The 12,566-nt window shown below is 40.3% G+C and overlaps 1 protein-coding gene across 1 annotated transcript; it reads right to left on the bottom strand.

Moving 5' to 3' along the window:
• Nucleotides 1-40: 40 nt before the first annotated feature.
• Nucleotides 41-5,112, bottom strand: LOC139746479 (uncharacterized). The gene is made up of 2 exons (XM_071657747.1): nt 5,016-5,112; nt 41-2,591 (listed from the first exon to the last, which is right to left on the bottom strand). The coding sequence occupies exon 2, from the start codon at nt 2,507-2,509 to the stop codon at nt 593-595; it is 1,917 nt and encodes a 638-aa protein (XP_071513848.1). The 5' UTR covers nt 2,510-2,591; nt 5,016-5,112; the 3' UTR covers nt 41-592.
• Between the last annotated feature and the right edge of the window lie 7,454 nt (nt 5,113-12,566).

Genomic DNA, 12,566 nt, shown 5'->3' with positions numbered 1-12,566 from the left:
TTATAAGAGTTCCATTTTGTCATAGGAAATGAAAGTATAGTGACAAAGTTACCTTTAATGACTTGCAAGACAAAAAAAAAATAGCGTATAGTAATATCTAAGTAAAACAAATCTATATTACCCTTGATCTGAATATAAATAACCTAAAGCAACATTTATATTAAATTTATGAATATAGCTGTATTTTATATTCCAGTATTATATAGTAACAGTATAGTCTTCAAACATTAAACATGAACAGACAAATAGAATTAAGACAAAGTAACAAATTTACAACTCATGAACAAATAATTTTTGTTGAAATTTTACAATCCAGGTAACTGAGACAGCCACATACATTTCATATTAATCTCAAAGCATGTAAAGTATCAAAAAAAAAATCACAAACAGACGGAGATAATATCAAATTTACAGCTGTCGTTTAAGTCCTCACACCTAGGAATAAAGGCAACTATTTAGGAACCTTAAATCAAAAGTAATCACTTCCCACATTAATTTTGGAGCCTTTTGTCAATTTACGCGTATCATGTCTTGAATAGGCATTTTTTCGAGATTCAAGGGGAGTTTATTATCTGGGGCTATATACTGGTTCCTAGGCGGTTTCCTGCATGTTCGGGTCGCTGTCCTTTGTTCCCGCAAGTTCACCCACATCTCGTTCATGTTTGACACAGTCTATCTTGGATCCAACGTTGTTATTATTAACTGCGTTGTTATTATTAACCGCGTTGTTATTACTAGCTGCATTATTATTATTAGCCACATTGTTGTTGTTCAGAAGGTATGGATTGATGTAGCTGAAAACGTTCGTCATGGCTGGATTCAGATAGTTCGCCCACATGGAACTATCGAGCCCTGTGTTGGCCTTATCTCCCCACAAAGACATCATCATATAATAGTTGAGCATGGCAGGCGACATGGTGGAGTTCAGGGGAACACCGATGGGAGTAGTGGGGCAAGCTGGTGTTGTTGGTTGGCCCGTCCTGGCTTGTTGCAGCCCGCCCCACAGGTTGAAGGGTGTGGTGGGCCGTTGTGCAGGTGTAGGCCTGCGCACAGGGACCTGACCCTGGGAGAGGTGCATTGGCATCCCTGAGACTGAGGTGGACGCTATGCCAGCGAAGCGGTGGGCTCTGGAGTGGGTGATGAGGGGGTCCAATGAAGGAAATGCCGCCTCACACAATGCACAGGCATAGGACACTTCTGCGTGCAGAGCCATATGACAATCAAGGTTGAGACTGAAGGTGAACAGTGAATGACACACACCACATCGAAATAACTGCCTACCACTCTCGTCCTCCTGGGGACATGGAGCATCGGTGCTGGTGGAGGGGCCCAGATGGAGGGCCCTCTGGTCGTACAGGGCGTCACGACCATGCAGTTCCAGCAAGTGCAGCTCCAAGTACATGATGCCGATGAAGGACCCGCCACAGAGTCCACATTCGCAGTAGTCATCAACGTCACGTGAGTGGCCCTCCCGGTGCAACTGCTGGTGGGCGTCTCGACCATGTGTAGTGAGAAAAACCTGCGTGCAGTGGTTGCAGGGAGCGCCTTCGCCTCGATGGGCAGCCTGGTGCGCGTTCCACCCCGACCCAGTGACTGCTACGACTCCACATTCCGTGCATACGGCACCAAACTCAATTCCAGCTCCTGCGGGATTTTTAGCAAAGGGAAAGTCGTCCAGTCCAATTGATGCTGTGTTTCCAGAGTCCAGCCGTATTTTCCTAGGGCTTGGGCCTCCTTCTTTCTCACTGCAACTGCGAGATCGTCTATGGCCTTTCCCACGCTGATTTTGCTGTCGGTCCTCACCTTCCACGGATGCCGGCGTCCTGACAGCTGCCGTCTGGCTGCGTGTCACCATCCTGGACGGAGGTGGGGGAGTTTTGCGGCTACCACCTACACTTTCCTGACCCCGCGCTGCGATCTTGGCCTCACCCTTTCCACTCTCTCTGCCATCTGACGTGCTGCTGGAAACGATGTTAACCAAGCTGTTGGTCATATTCTTTAATGTGTTACTGGCCTTACTTACTTGGGTGTTGTGTGTTCCACTGCTAAGGACGTTGGCTATATTTGATGAACTGTTGGCAATACTTTTTAGTACGCTGCCTATACTGTTTGGGATGTTGGGTATAGTGCTTGAAGTGTCAGCAGCACTGCATGTGGTGGTGTTTGCTACACTAGCTGAGACAGTGGCAGGTCTGAGGTGAGGCAGACTGCTGACGGTGTTGGTGGCCGTAGACACTGTGCTGTGCGGTATGTTAGCGTTGCTGACACTGGAAAGCTCTCCAAAGGAAGGCACGCTTTGTGAGGAACTCTGATAGTTGGAGAGGAAGAGGGTGGGTCTGAGGGAGTGGAGGGTCGTGGGCACCATCATGGTTCTGACAGTAGGGCACACTCCTTTTGCCAGTCCCGTAGTTGCTGTCTGCTGCTGTTGGGGCAGACGAACGCCATAGTAAGCCAGCTGTCCCCGTGGGCCCAACATGGCTTTGAGATGCTGCTGTTGCTGTTCCTGCATGCCTAAGGAGCATAAGGAAGTATGTGTCCCTAGAGAGTTTCACCTAGGCCCACTGCTGTCAACCATTCGGTGCGCTGTTCACCTGTTGATAAACATTAGATTTGTATATAGATAAGAGGTAGACATACAGATAAACATTAGATTTGTATATAGATAAGAGGTAGACATACATGACATTTAAAGAGTAGGTGTGTGCAAATGTGTCCGTTGTTTGTTTATTCCTGATGCTACCTTGCAGCGCACTGGAGTTTGATCACATTCACTAAGAGAGATCACAGGTGAAAGAAGTGTGATGGTTTGTGTTAGTGTAGAACATCTATGGTTTCTTCACAATTAAAGTTACATCTTGAGCAAGACGGGTCCTGTAATATGTCTGATCTGTGTCTTTTGAGTTGCAGATATGAGCAGTGTCCAGAATACAAATGAGAAAGTCTCTCGTGCATGCCTGAGGAGTGTGGTGTCAAAGGGTGTTGTCTGATGCGGTTGAATTTACGTCTGGTTTGGGGGTTAGAGGCAACTGTGACATAACTAGTATCTTATGACTTCATTCTTCCGAACACAAGGGATTTGGTCTAGTATACACGCTCTTTACGTGGGCCTGGTGTTAAGGCCACAACTTCCACATTAACCACTCTCATTCAAATTACCCATCTTAGTACTAACACTCGATCCCTCGCATCTGAATTGCTGACACTCAGTTCCTTACAGAATATTGTCTTCCTCCCTCACTCCTGTTACCAGGTGCATACGCACAAACAGTCCGTAACCCTCACTCCTGTTACCAGGTGCATACGCACAAACAGTCCGTAACTAAACTAACTCACCCTAACCTAGATTTTAAAAGCTTAAACAATACTCATAATGACAGAGATACTGAACATTTTTCCCCTAACATGTAAAGTCACAACCGCTAGAATACAGTTGGTTCTACCACACCGTTATGTGTGCGCAAATACATTGACCCATTACAGCAAATTCCGGCTAGTCAAGGAGAAAGTTCGCTAGGATGAGTACTCCATGATGATTAAATTTTAATCGTACCAGAAGTCGGTAAGAATTCTACTGCTGAAGTACGCACACTTCAGTAACTGCCTGGCTACACATAATACACCTCACCTGTAACTTAGTCTATTACGGTGTTCAGGATGATAATATAATAAGGTGCTGAAAATAATATTAGTAAGGTAACTTTACTGGTAGTGTATATTGTTCGGTACGTTTTTCATGGCACGATACAGTAGAGGGCGAATTTCGGTTACGATTTTCTTACCTAACCTAACCTAAGGTAAACTGAAATGTTTATCACAAAAATTCCTGCTTTAAGTCTTCTTGTATTTGTTTCATGCCAACAATAATCAAGACTAAAATCCTTTGGAAAAGAAATTCGCCGTTGAAACTTATTTTACTACTCTAGGTCCTGTGCCTGTAGATCGATATTTCATGAATAACAAATAGAAAGTATTTTCTCTAGTATGTAAGATGAACAGCTTACATGGCAAGTTCAACATTACCCACAACATTTGCAATGACGATTAATGTACAAACAATACGGACCTTTTTTTATTTCTATATTTACGAGTAAATTTGGTGTTACCATTTTGTCGGGCCCTCGTCTTTAGATACCGAATCCCCTCCATGGATTAAATGATGCAGTATGGTTACCAATGATGCTACGTTAATGGTTTTTCCGTTAGATAGTTACGTAATCTACGTACATAAGTTACGAAAGAAAAGTTCACTTTTCTTTACCATTCGTTGCAGCAATAATGTAGCCTATACAGACGTTTGTTTAAATGGAAAAGCAGTTTCATAGGATCAAGATCATGTTTCCAGTTACATCTCTCAGTTGCTGCTAATCTCACACTGCATTTGAAGACTATGAAGAGGTTAGGTGTTTTTCTTTTGACATTATATGCGAGATCAGATTAGTTTCCTTAGCTAATTCGTCGCAGATTCGGCCATTAACGAATTCAAACAAATCCATCACAACATCATGTTCCGTACATTTTGTTAGTAGGAATGAAGTACTTTTACTACTGTTATGCATTTGTTTTTGAACATAAAAAAATCACCCTCTCAAGGAAAATCAACGTAATTCACGACGTATTTGTGAACGTTCATTACCAAAATATGCCTGTTTCCATCGACAGTATTATCTGAAACGTGGGCAAATTAGAAAAAGAAAACATGTGACGTATCATGGCCAAGCAACACGTAATAAAGCATAAGTAAAACCTTCCCATAAAAACGCCTACTTTTAGTCATATGCTTCTTACAGATATTTGCACTTAAAGCCGAACCAGTGTCCAAGAACGATAGGAAATGCAATTTGCAAGTTAAAGGCACTAACAAAAATATGCACGTGAAAGAAGTCATTAGACATGCTACCATGCACCCTAACTAACGGTTCCAGAACGTTAAAAACAGCCAATTATCATTTTAGAACCGTCAGCAGTCTCAGCATGGCTCCTCATGCATATCTCAATGTAGTAATATGTCACCTTACCTTAAAAGACGCCGTAATAACAATGATTTTTATGGAATGAACATCCTAGCTTGTTTGTTGACGAGGCTGCTAGTGTGCTGTGAACTATAAACGAAAAGATGGGTCGAAGCATTTCGAACCTCTCCAAAACAAGTTTCCCGTTAAGTGAAGATTTATCCTGTATCGAGGTTTCAAAAGTTTCATTGTATGACTGAAGCAAATAACGAAAAGGATGTCACATTGAAATCTTTTTAGTATAGTTTAAACAAAAGGTTTTTTTTTTCTAACCACATTCCAAAGCGTAATGTGCAAGAAAGTATGAAGGGCATTTACGCTTTTCTTCTTTATGAAATTTTTTCCTTTATTGGCAACTTTTCGAGTCTTTTTCTTCCGAACCTAACGTAGGATTATTGTTTGGGAAAAAAGAAAACTTTAGTTTATGTAATGAGAGAAAATGCTCTTAGATGCTAAATACTTCTAATGTCGAGAAAACTGACCAAATTAGATATTGAGTACACTAAACAAAACCAGCAGGAATCTGGATTTCACTTGCGGTTCGTTCGTATATAGTTGAGTTGACAGAGCTTCATCAATGATTGTCGAAACGTGAGCTTTTAATACCACGCTGAGATTAAATGTGCGTTTCTCGTGGATAGTTATTCTGAGATAAGCCTTGGAATTAGGAAAAGTACTTATATCATGATTCGTATTTATTGTAACCTCAGACTATAATGGGCATGACTATATTAACTATGTTCATGGAAGAGAAAATAGTAAGGTGATCTGACCACATCTTAAAGCTTTTTAAACCAGTTTGATGACGTAGACAGTAAGCAGTTCTCAGAAAGAGGAATTGATAGAACAACCTCATGAAATCAAGAAACTTATTTGAAGTGTATTTGTATAACATAGTAATAGTTGATGTATGAAAAAAAAAAATGAGCGACAAAATCGTGAAAGTGAACATCAGACATAAGTTAAAAAAGCTGCAAAGGTAATGGAAAAAGTTCGAGTTGGGACTGCATGAATATAGAACTCCCTCCCTGTACAGTACAAAGAGGCAAATATGAGTCAGCCGGATATTGCTGCCTAACAAAGAAACTACAGTCAGCTGGAATCCTCGTTCATTAACGGTCACGTAGGTTAATCGGAGTTGCTGATATGCTAAATACTTACTGTTAAGAAATGGACATAGTGGTAAGATCATTTGGATGTTATACACACACACACACACACACACACACACACACACACACACACACACACACACACACATATATATATATATATATATATATATATATATATATATATATATATATATATATATATATATATAATTTCATTGTAGGTGGCCTGGTTAGGTGAAGCTGTAGAATTGGGTCAGGAGGGTGGGAGGAAACATGCCGACCGCGCACCATCTCCGGAAGGATTTCCGTTGTGTTATCCCGTAGAGTGGCTTTGCTTATGGTTCCCTATTAGGAAAAAAAAAAACCCGCACTAGTATATATCCCTCAACTTTTATGCAACATGGTTCGGTGAGAACACGATGCACAATTTTAGGACTACATCGACGCGTTATTTGTCTGTAACCACGTTGTTTTATCGGTGGAAAATGTCTTTGATTTCCAGTAGTCATGTCAAAGAAGGGTCGCCACTGCGTCTCACCTCGGATCTGGAGGTGTATCCGTGTCATCACGCCGGATGCTTACAGAGCATCCTTGTAGAAGGTCGTCATTGTTAAGCTTCTCACCCTGAATCTAGCATTGCCAACAACACTTCTTAACAAAAAGACTAATAAACGTTTGTTTGGCATCGGTTCGAATTCTAGTTGCGGCAGTCTTTCAGACATAAAGTAGAAATTACTGTAGAATTGTGTGTTCAGTGCAACAAGCTGTTTTAACTATCTTCAGGTTTGTGGCTAAATGTTTTAGGCTTTTCTAAAGTGTATTACGTTAGATTTAAATGTTTTGGGTTTTTCTAAAGTGTATTACGTTAGATTTAAATGTTTTAGGCTTTTCTAAAGTGTATTACGTTAAATCTAAATGATAAGAATGCAGCTGATCCCATGAACACACGGAGTTCGTTGCTACTATTACCCTTTCCACGTTGCTAGAATGTAATGGATGTATTTCAGAAACAAACAAACAAAAAATACAGTGTGCGACCATTTCAGTAGACCAACTATATTTACTGTTAATCAACGGTTATGTTTCAAATGCACTGCTACTTAAAGAGATTCATTATGATATAACAATATTCAGTGATGAAATCCCAATAATATAAACATTTACATTAACACATTCCTTGCTGTTTCAGCAGTGGAGTACGCTGCCCCATCCGTCTTTTGAGGCAGATTAATCAGATTTGTGAATGCGGGTGGAAAGTTAATCATGAGAATTTGTTTGTTGTAATGGCATAAGTCTTCAGGGGCAACTCAACACTGGCTGTCTCAGGCGAATATCCAGGATTTGATCAAGACGGCGAATTATGAAATCGCAGAGAAGAAAAGCTCAGAACAAGAGTGGTATGTAATGATATAAACAATAAGTTTGAGAACTTAGCGGTTTTAAGTCAATTGGATGTTAAATTCTGTCTCTAGTATGAATCAAATTCTCGTAGAAACGAATGAATATGTTGTGCAGAGGTTTACTATATGACGGGCGACAATGTTTGATTAAAATTGGATTTATGATAATTGACAAATTGAAACAGCTGATAGCAATAATCGAGTGAGTTTCTTCTATGAAACAAAATGCTTTTATAGAAAGAGATTTCACTTTAAACTTATGTCAGTTTTGGGAATGTGGTAAAACTTACGGTTGTTTCATTGGTCATTAGGAGTGAATCACTGAAACTGAAATATACGTAGAGATGCATTTATTTTTCCAATCGAGGGACTGAAAGGCTTTGAATGATAGTAAGAATATATTAATCGTCACCAGTATTAAGTTTATTGTTAATTCTATGGCTCAAAGGGGAGCTTGCCCTGTCTCCGTGACTGCCCCCCCCCCCCCCCCCCCCCCCACTCGCACACACACACACACACACACGGTTACGCCTCTGGGCAAGATATCAGGTGAAGTTTTGTTGAAACTGAGTGTGGCAGAAAAGGTATGACAGTGAAAATTGTAGTGAGGGTTGGTGAGAATGTGAGATGAGACGGGGGAGAGAGAAAGAGAGAGGAGAGGTGTGCAGGCTGGGCAGCATTCATACCAAATGCAGTAAATCTGCATGAGTCACACTCACTCCACTCTCCCTGAGACAAAATCACGTGTGTACGCGCTCTCACAGTTTCTCTATTTGTTTCGTTGGTGTTATTTCTATATCATTTCGAGGCTAATAGCAAATGGAAAATATGGGGAAGTTGAATCATAACATAAGATTATTGCTAGCGTTTTGTTCCGCGCGGTTTGATAAGAAACAAAAAAAAGATACTTCTGTTACAGTGGTCGTCCCATAAACAAGTGCGTTCAGTATTCTACAATGTACAAGATATAAAGACAGGAAGTCAATCCTTGAGGTTGTTCATCCGCAACCTAGACTTCGGATGCCTGTTCTTGGTCATTGGTAACCGAGAAATGATTCTAGAACAACACGGTTTCAAGACCAATAGATAACACGATTTCACCGAAGATTACGCTATAACTTCTTTCGATATTGACCTAATAACTGACGTCATAGCGACTCGTATTCAAGTCTAGTCACAAACCAATGTTTGTGGGAGCGGCAGTAACGTATCAGGTATTGAAACAACTGTGGGCAGTCAACTATGGGAGCGGCGCACACCGTGGCAACGTATTGCAACACAACCCACTCCACAGCTCAGGCTGTTTCCCAGACAGCTTCCAGAGAGACAGCCGTCCCATATTGAGGGCCACTCGTGGTGACTGGTCAACTCGTTGCAACCAGGATGTTGATGGTCATCTCGGTCCTTCTCACCCTGGTTTATTCCCACAGTTATAACACCCCCTCGAAATACAAAGCTCTTTTAACTCTGGGTAGTCGAATCAGGGGCTTATATCACTGCAGATGATGTTACTAGGTGAAACAAGTACTAAAGTAACTTCTCTATCACAGATTAATATCTGGTTTTGATGCAATATCCGTAAATAAATAATCCTAAAGAATATGATTTGGCGCCTGTCTGAATCACATTTCCAGCCCATAAGAGCACCAGTATGCAGATTTGTCAAAAGAAAATTACTGTTGCTTTCCCAGATACGCCACAGTGCCAAAATGTGTACTAAGATAGGACCACAGTGAACCGTCCTAGACCACAGTGAACCATCGTGTAAGTGTTGTAGCGGTAAAAAGAAATGATTAAATCGAGATGTGAGGTAGGGCTGTAACTTTATTAGAGCAACAGCAATAGTGAGCCAATGCAAACATGCAAATCCTCGATACGTCACACTCCTGTCTCCAATACGCCACATGCTAGAAGTTGGACGGGCTTCATCTCGATAATACCAAACTTCGTTCCTACGCGTAGATTCGAACAACGCCAAATACTGCGACCATTAATATTTCAAGGCAGAATCGGGCTTTGTAATTTTGCTGTTCACACTAACAGTGTACGTTAATCCTTAGGTCTACCTAACCAAGGCTTCGGTAACCTAGCCAAGTCTTCACGTGCACTAACGTGATCTTAACTAATACCAGAGGTTTGTAAAGTGAGGATCTGTCAAAGGAACGACATCGCTAAGGCTGATAGACACAAACATATTTACCAAAGATAGTGATCAGAAAGTTATGTTTAGGACGACAGGATGAATTACCATGGTGATTTGAATTTCTCAAGGAAGGGAATGACATGTTTCTAGGACGGTTAAGAGATTTAATGTATGTATGGCTAAGGGTAAGGTGCCGGAATATTGGCGGAATGCCTATATTGTGCGGCTGTGCTACCGTATGAATGAAAGGGGGACAAAAGTGAATATTAAAATTACTGGGGTATAAGTTTGGTGAGTATACCAGGTAAAATTGAATGTAATATTGATTTGGAGTGATGGCATGCTCGGGGCATCAGCCTGGGCAGGAACATTGTATGTGGCTTAAGGAGTGGTAGAGGATGAGTAGAGTAGGTTTGTTTTGAAGAATTTGCGTGAGAAATAGAGGAAAAGAAGGCATTTATGGATCTGGAAAAAAAGAACCTATGCTAGAGTTAAGATGCTTTGCGGAAGTTATGAATATACGAGTGACATAGGACGGTGAAAAAGCTGCTTGAAACGGTGAAAAGTTTCTGTGAAAGACTGTGTTCGAGTAGGAAGAAAGTAGTGTGAGTGATCCTAGGTAATGTTGAGTTTGTTTAGTAGGTTTGTTTGAAGAATTTGCGTGAGAAATAGAGGAAAAGAAGGCATTTATGGATCTGGAAAAAAAAAAAACCTATGCTAGAGTTAAGATGCTTTGCGGAAGTTATGAATATACGAGTGACATAGGACGGTGAAAAAGCTGCTTGAAACGGTGAAAAGTTTCTGTGAAAGACTGTGTACGAGTAGGAAGAAAGTAGTGTGAGTGATCCTAGGTAATGTTGAGTTTGCAACAAGGGTGTGTGATTTCACCATGGCTGTTTAAGCTGTACATAGAGAGGTTTGTGAATGAAGTAAATGAGAATGTCTTGGTGAGAGAGGTAGGGATCCAATCTCTTGTGGGTGGAGAGCAAGGAAGGTCAGTTGCTGTTGCCAGTGACAACTCAGGTGGCAAATTCGGGTAAGAAATTGCAGTGGCTGGTTTCTTAGTTTGTGGAAGTTTTTAATGGAAAAGTTGAGGGTTAACGTTAATAAAAGTAAGGTAGAGTTTAATAGGGGATAGAGAGAAACTTTGGTTGGAACGTGATTGAACGGAGAGAACCAGAGGGAAGTGATTTTTAGATACCTTGTTTTTGGACATGGCATTAGATGGAGCCATGGAAGCTACAGCCATAGGATGGGTACGAGGGTTAAGGCCTTAGGTGCAGTGTGGAGTATGGAAAGGTCATTATGTCTGAGATCTAAGGTGGATATGTTTGATGGTATAGTCGTACCGACGTTGTTGCATTGATGCGAAAGCACGGGACTTAGGAATAAGATGTACGGAAGAGGATAGATGTGTTGAAAATTAAATGTTTCAAGACAGTATTTGGTGTGAGGAGGGTTGATCGAGTAAGAAGTGAAAATGTATGAGAGGGTTACGGTAGTGGGCTAAGTATGTATTAGAAAGCTGAAAAAGATGTACTTAAATGGCTTGGACATGTGGAAAGGATAAGAAGCGAGGCTGACTGGTATACATACTATACTATAGTATACATACTAGTATACTAGTATACATGCCAGCAGTGGAGAGAATAAGGACAGTGAGGAGACCGAATTGAACATGGAGTGATAGAGTAAAATATGCATTTACGTACAAAGATACAGAGATATGAGACACCCTTCATCTTCAAATCCTCATCCTTACTTCACCCTCATATCACCACATCCTTATCTTCGCTACATCCTCATCCCTGCACACATGTACATACATACCACTGAACTTTGATCTGAGAAGGTCAAAGGTTCCCTTCCTTACGGCCTTATCTTCATTACATCCTAGATATCTTTTACATGAGACAAATACCGGCCTTGAACTTAGATTCATTGCAGAGGCCGTCTCCACCATAGCCTTATCTTGGCTAGGTTCTAGACCGGCATGAGATTGTCCTTGAACTTGGTTTAAACCCTTTTATGTTCAGTATACTCTCCTTCGCTGTACCCTTACCTTCACTAAGCTAGGTTCAGTACACCCAACTTCGTTACACGCTCTTCTTCACATATCCTTATTTTCATAAAGCTAGGTCTCAAGGTCGGCCTTGAAATTGTTTTACAGATTATTATTATTATTATTATTATTATTATTATTATTATTATTATTATTATTAGTTTCATTATTATCAAAAACATATCGTCACAACCGTTTTCACTATACTCACGAAATAAGTGGTCATTGACTTGAACCTTACACTTCAGGTCAAAGGCCATCCACACTATATCCTAGTCTTTGCCAAACGAACTTCTCGGTATTCCAGGTCGACAAAAACTACTTAGAATTTGAGTTCTATTGACAGAGGATAAACACACAAAACCCGAACTCAATCACTATGATTATGTAAGATTGCCCATAACTTTCATTGAGATTATCACTAACATCTTTAATTTTATCATTATCAGTCATCTTATCGTTGTTTGTAGTTTGTTGGTTTATTATTATTATTATTATTATTGTTATTATTAGTATAATCAATAGTAGTAGTAGTAGTATGTAGATCTTTTATATTATATTTTCAGTGTTAGTGATGTGATATACCTCCTATTCTTTTATTTAAATTACTGATGTTTTGAACATCATGATGGGTTCAGCTTCAAGATTCGTTGGTGATCAGCTGTCGTCTTGTTTAGAATCACTGCCATGATGCCTTTACGCAGATTTTTATTTTCTAGACTAATCCTTACTGAAATAGAAAAGCAGATTAGCGAAGTTTACCCTAAAATCTGTATTGATACCATTTTCTATAAAGATAATCTATTTTCTCAAGAATTGTAGAATTTATATTTATTC

The sequence above is a fragment of the Panulirus ornatus genome, chromosome 65 (genome assembly GCF_036320965.1).
Source record: "Panulirus ornatus isolate Po-2019 chromosome 65, ASM3632096v1, whole genome shotgun sequence".
Lineage (NCBI taxonomy): Eukaryota > Metazoa > Arthropoda > Malacostraca > Decapoda > Palinuridae > Panulirus > Panulirus ornatus.
Note: the sequence above shows the minus strand (reverse complement) of the source record. Positions and strands in the feature narration are given on the sequence as shown.

Bases quoted from the DNA above. Each gene is read 5' to 3' on its own strand.
- LOC139746479 (XM_071657747.1), bottom strand. From the start codon at position 2,509: ATGCAGGAACAGCAACAGCAGCATCTCAAAGCCATGTTGGGCCCACGG.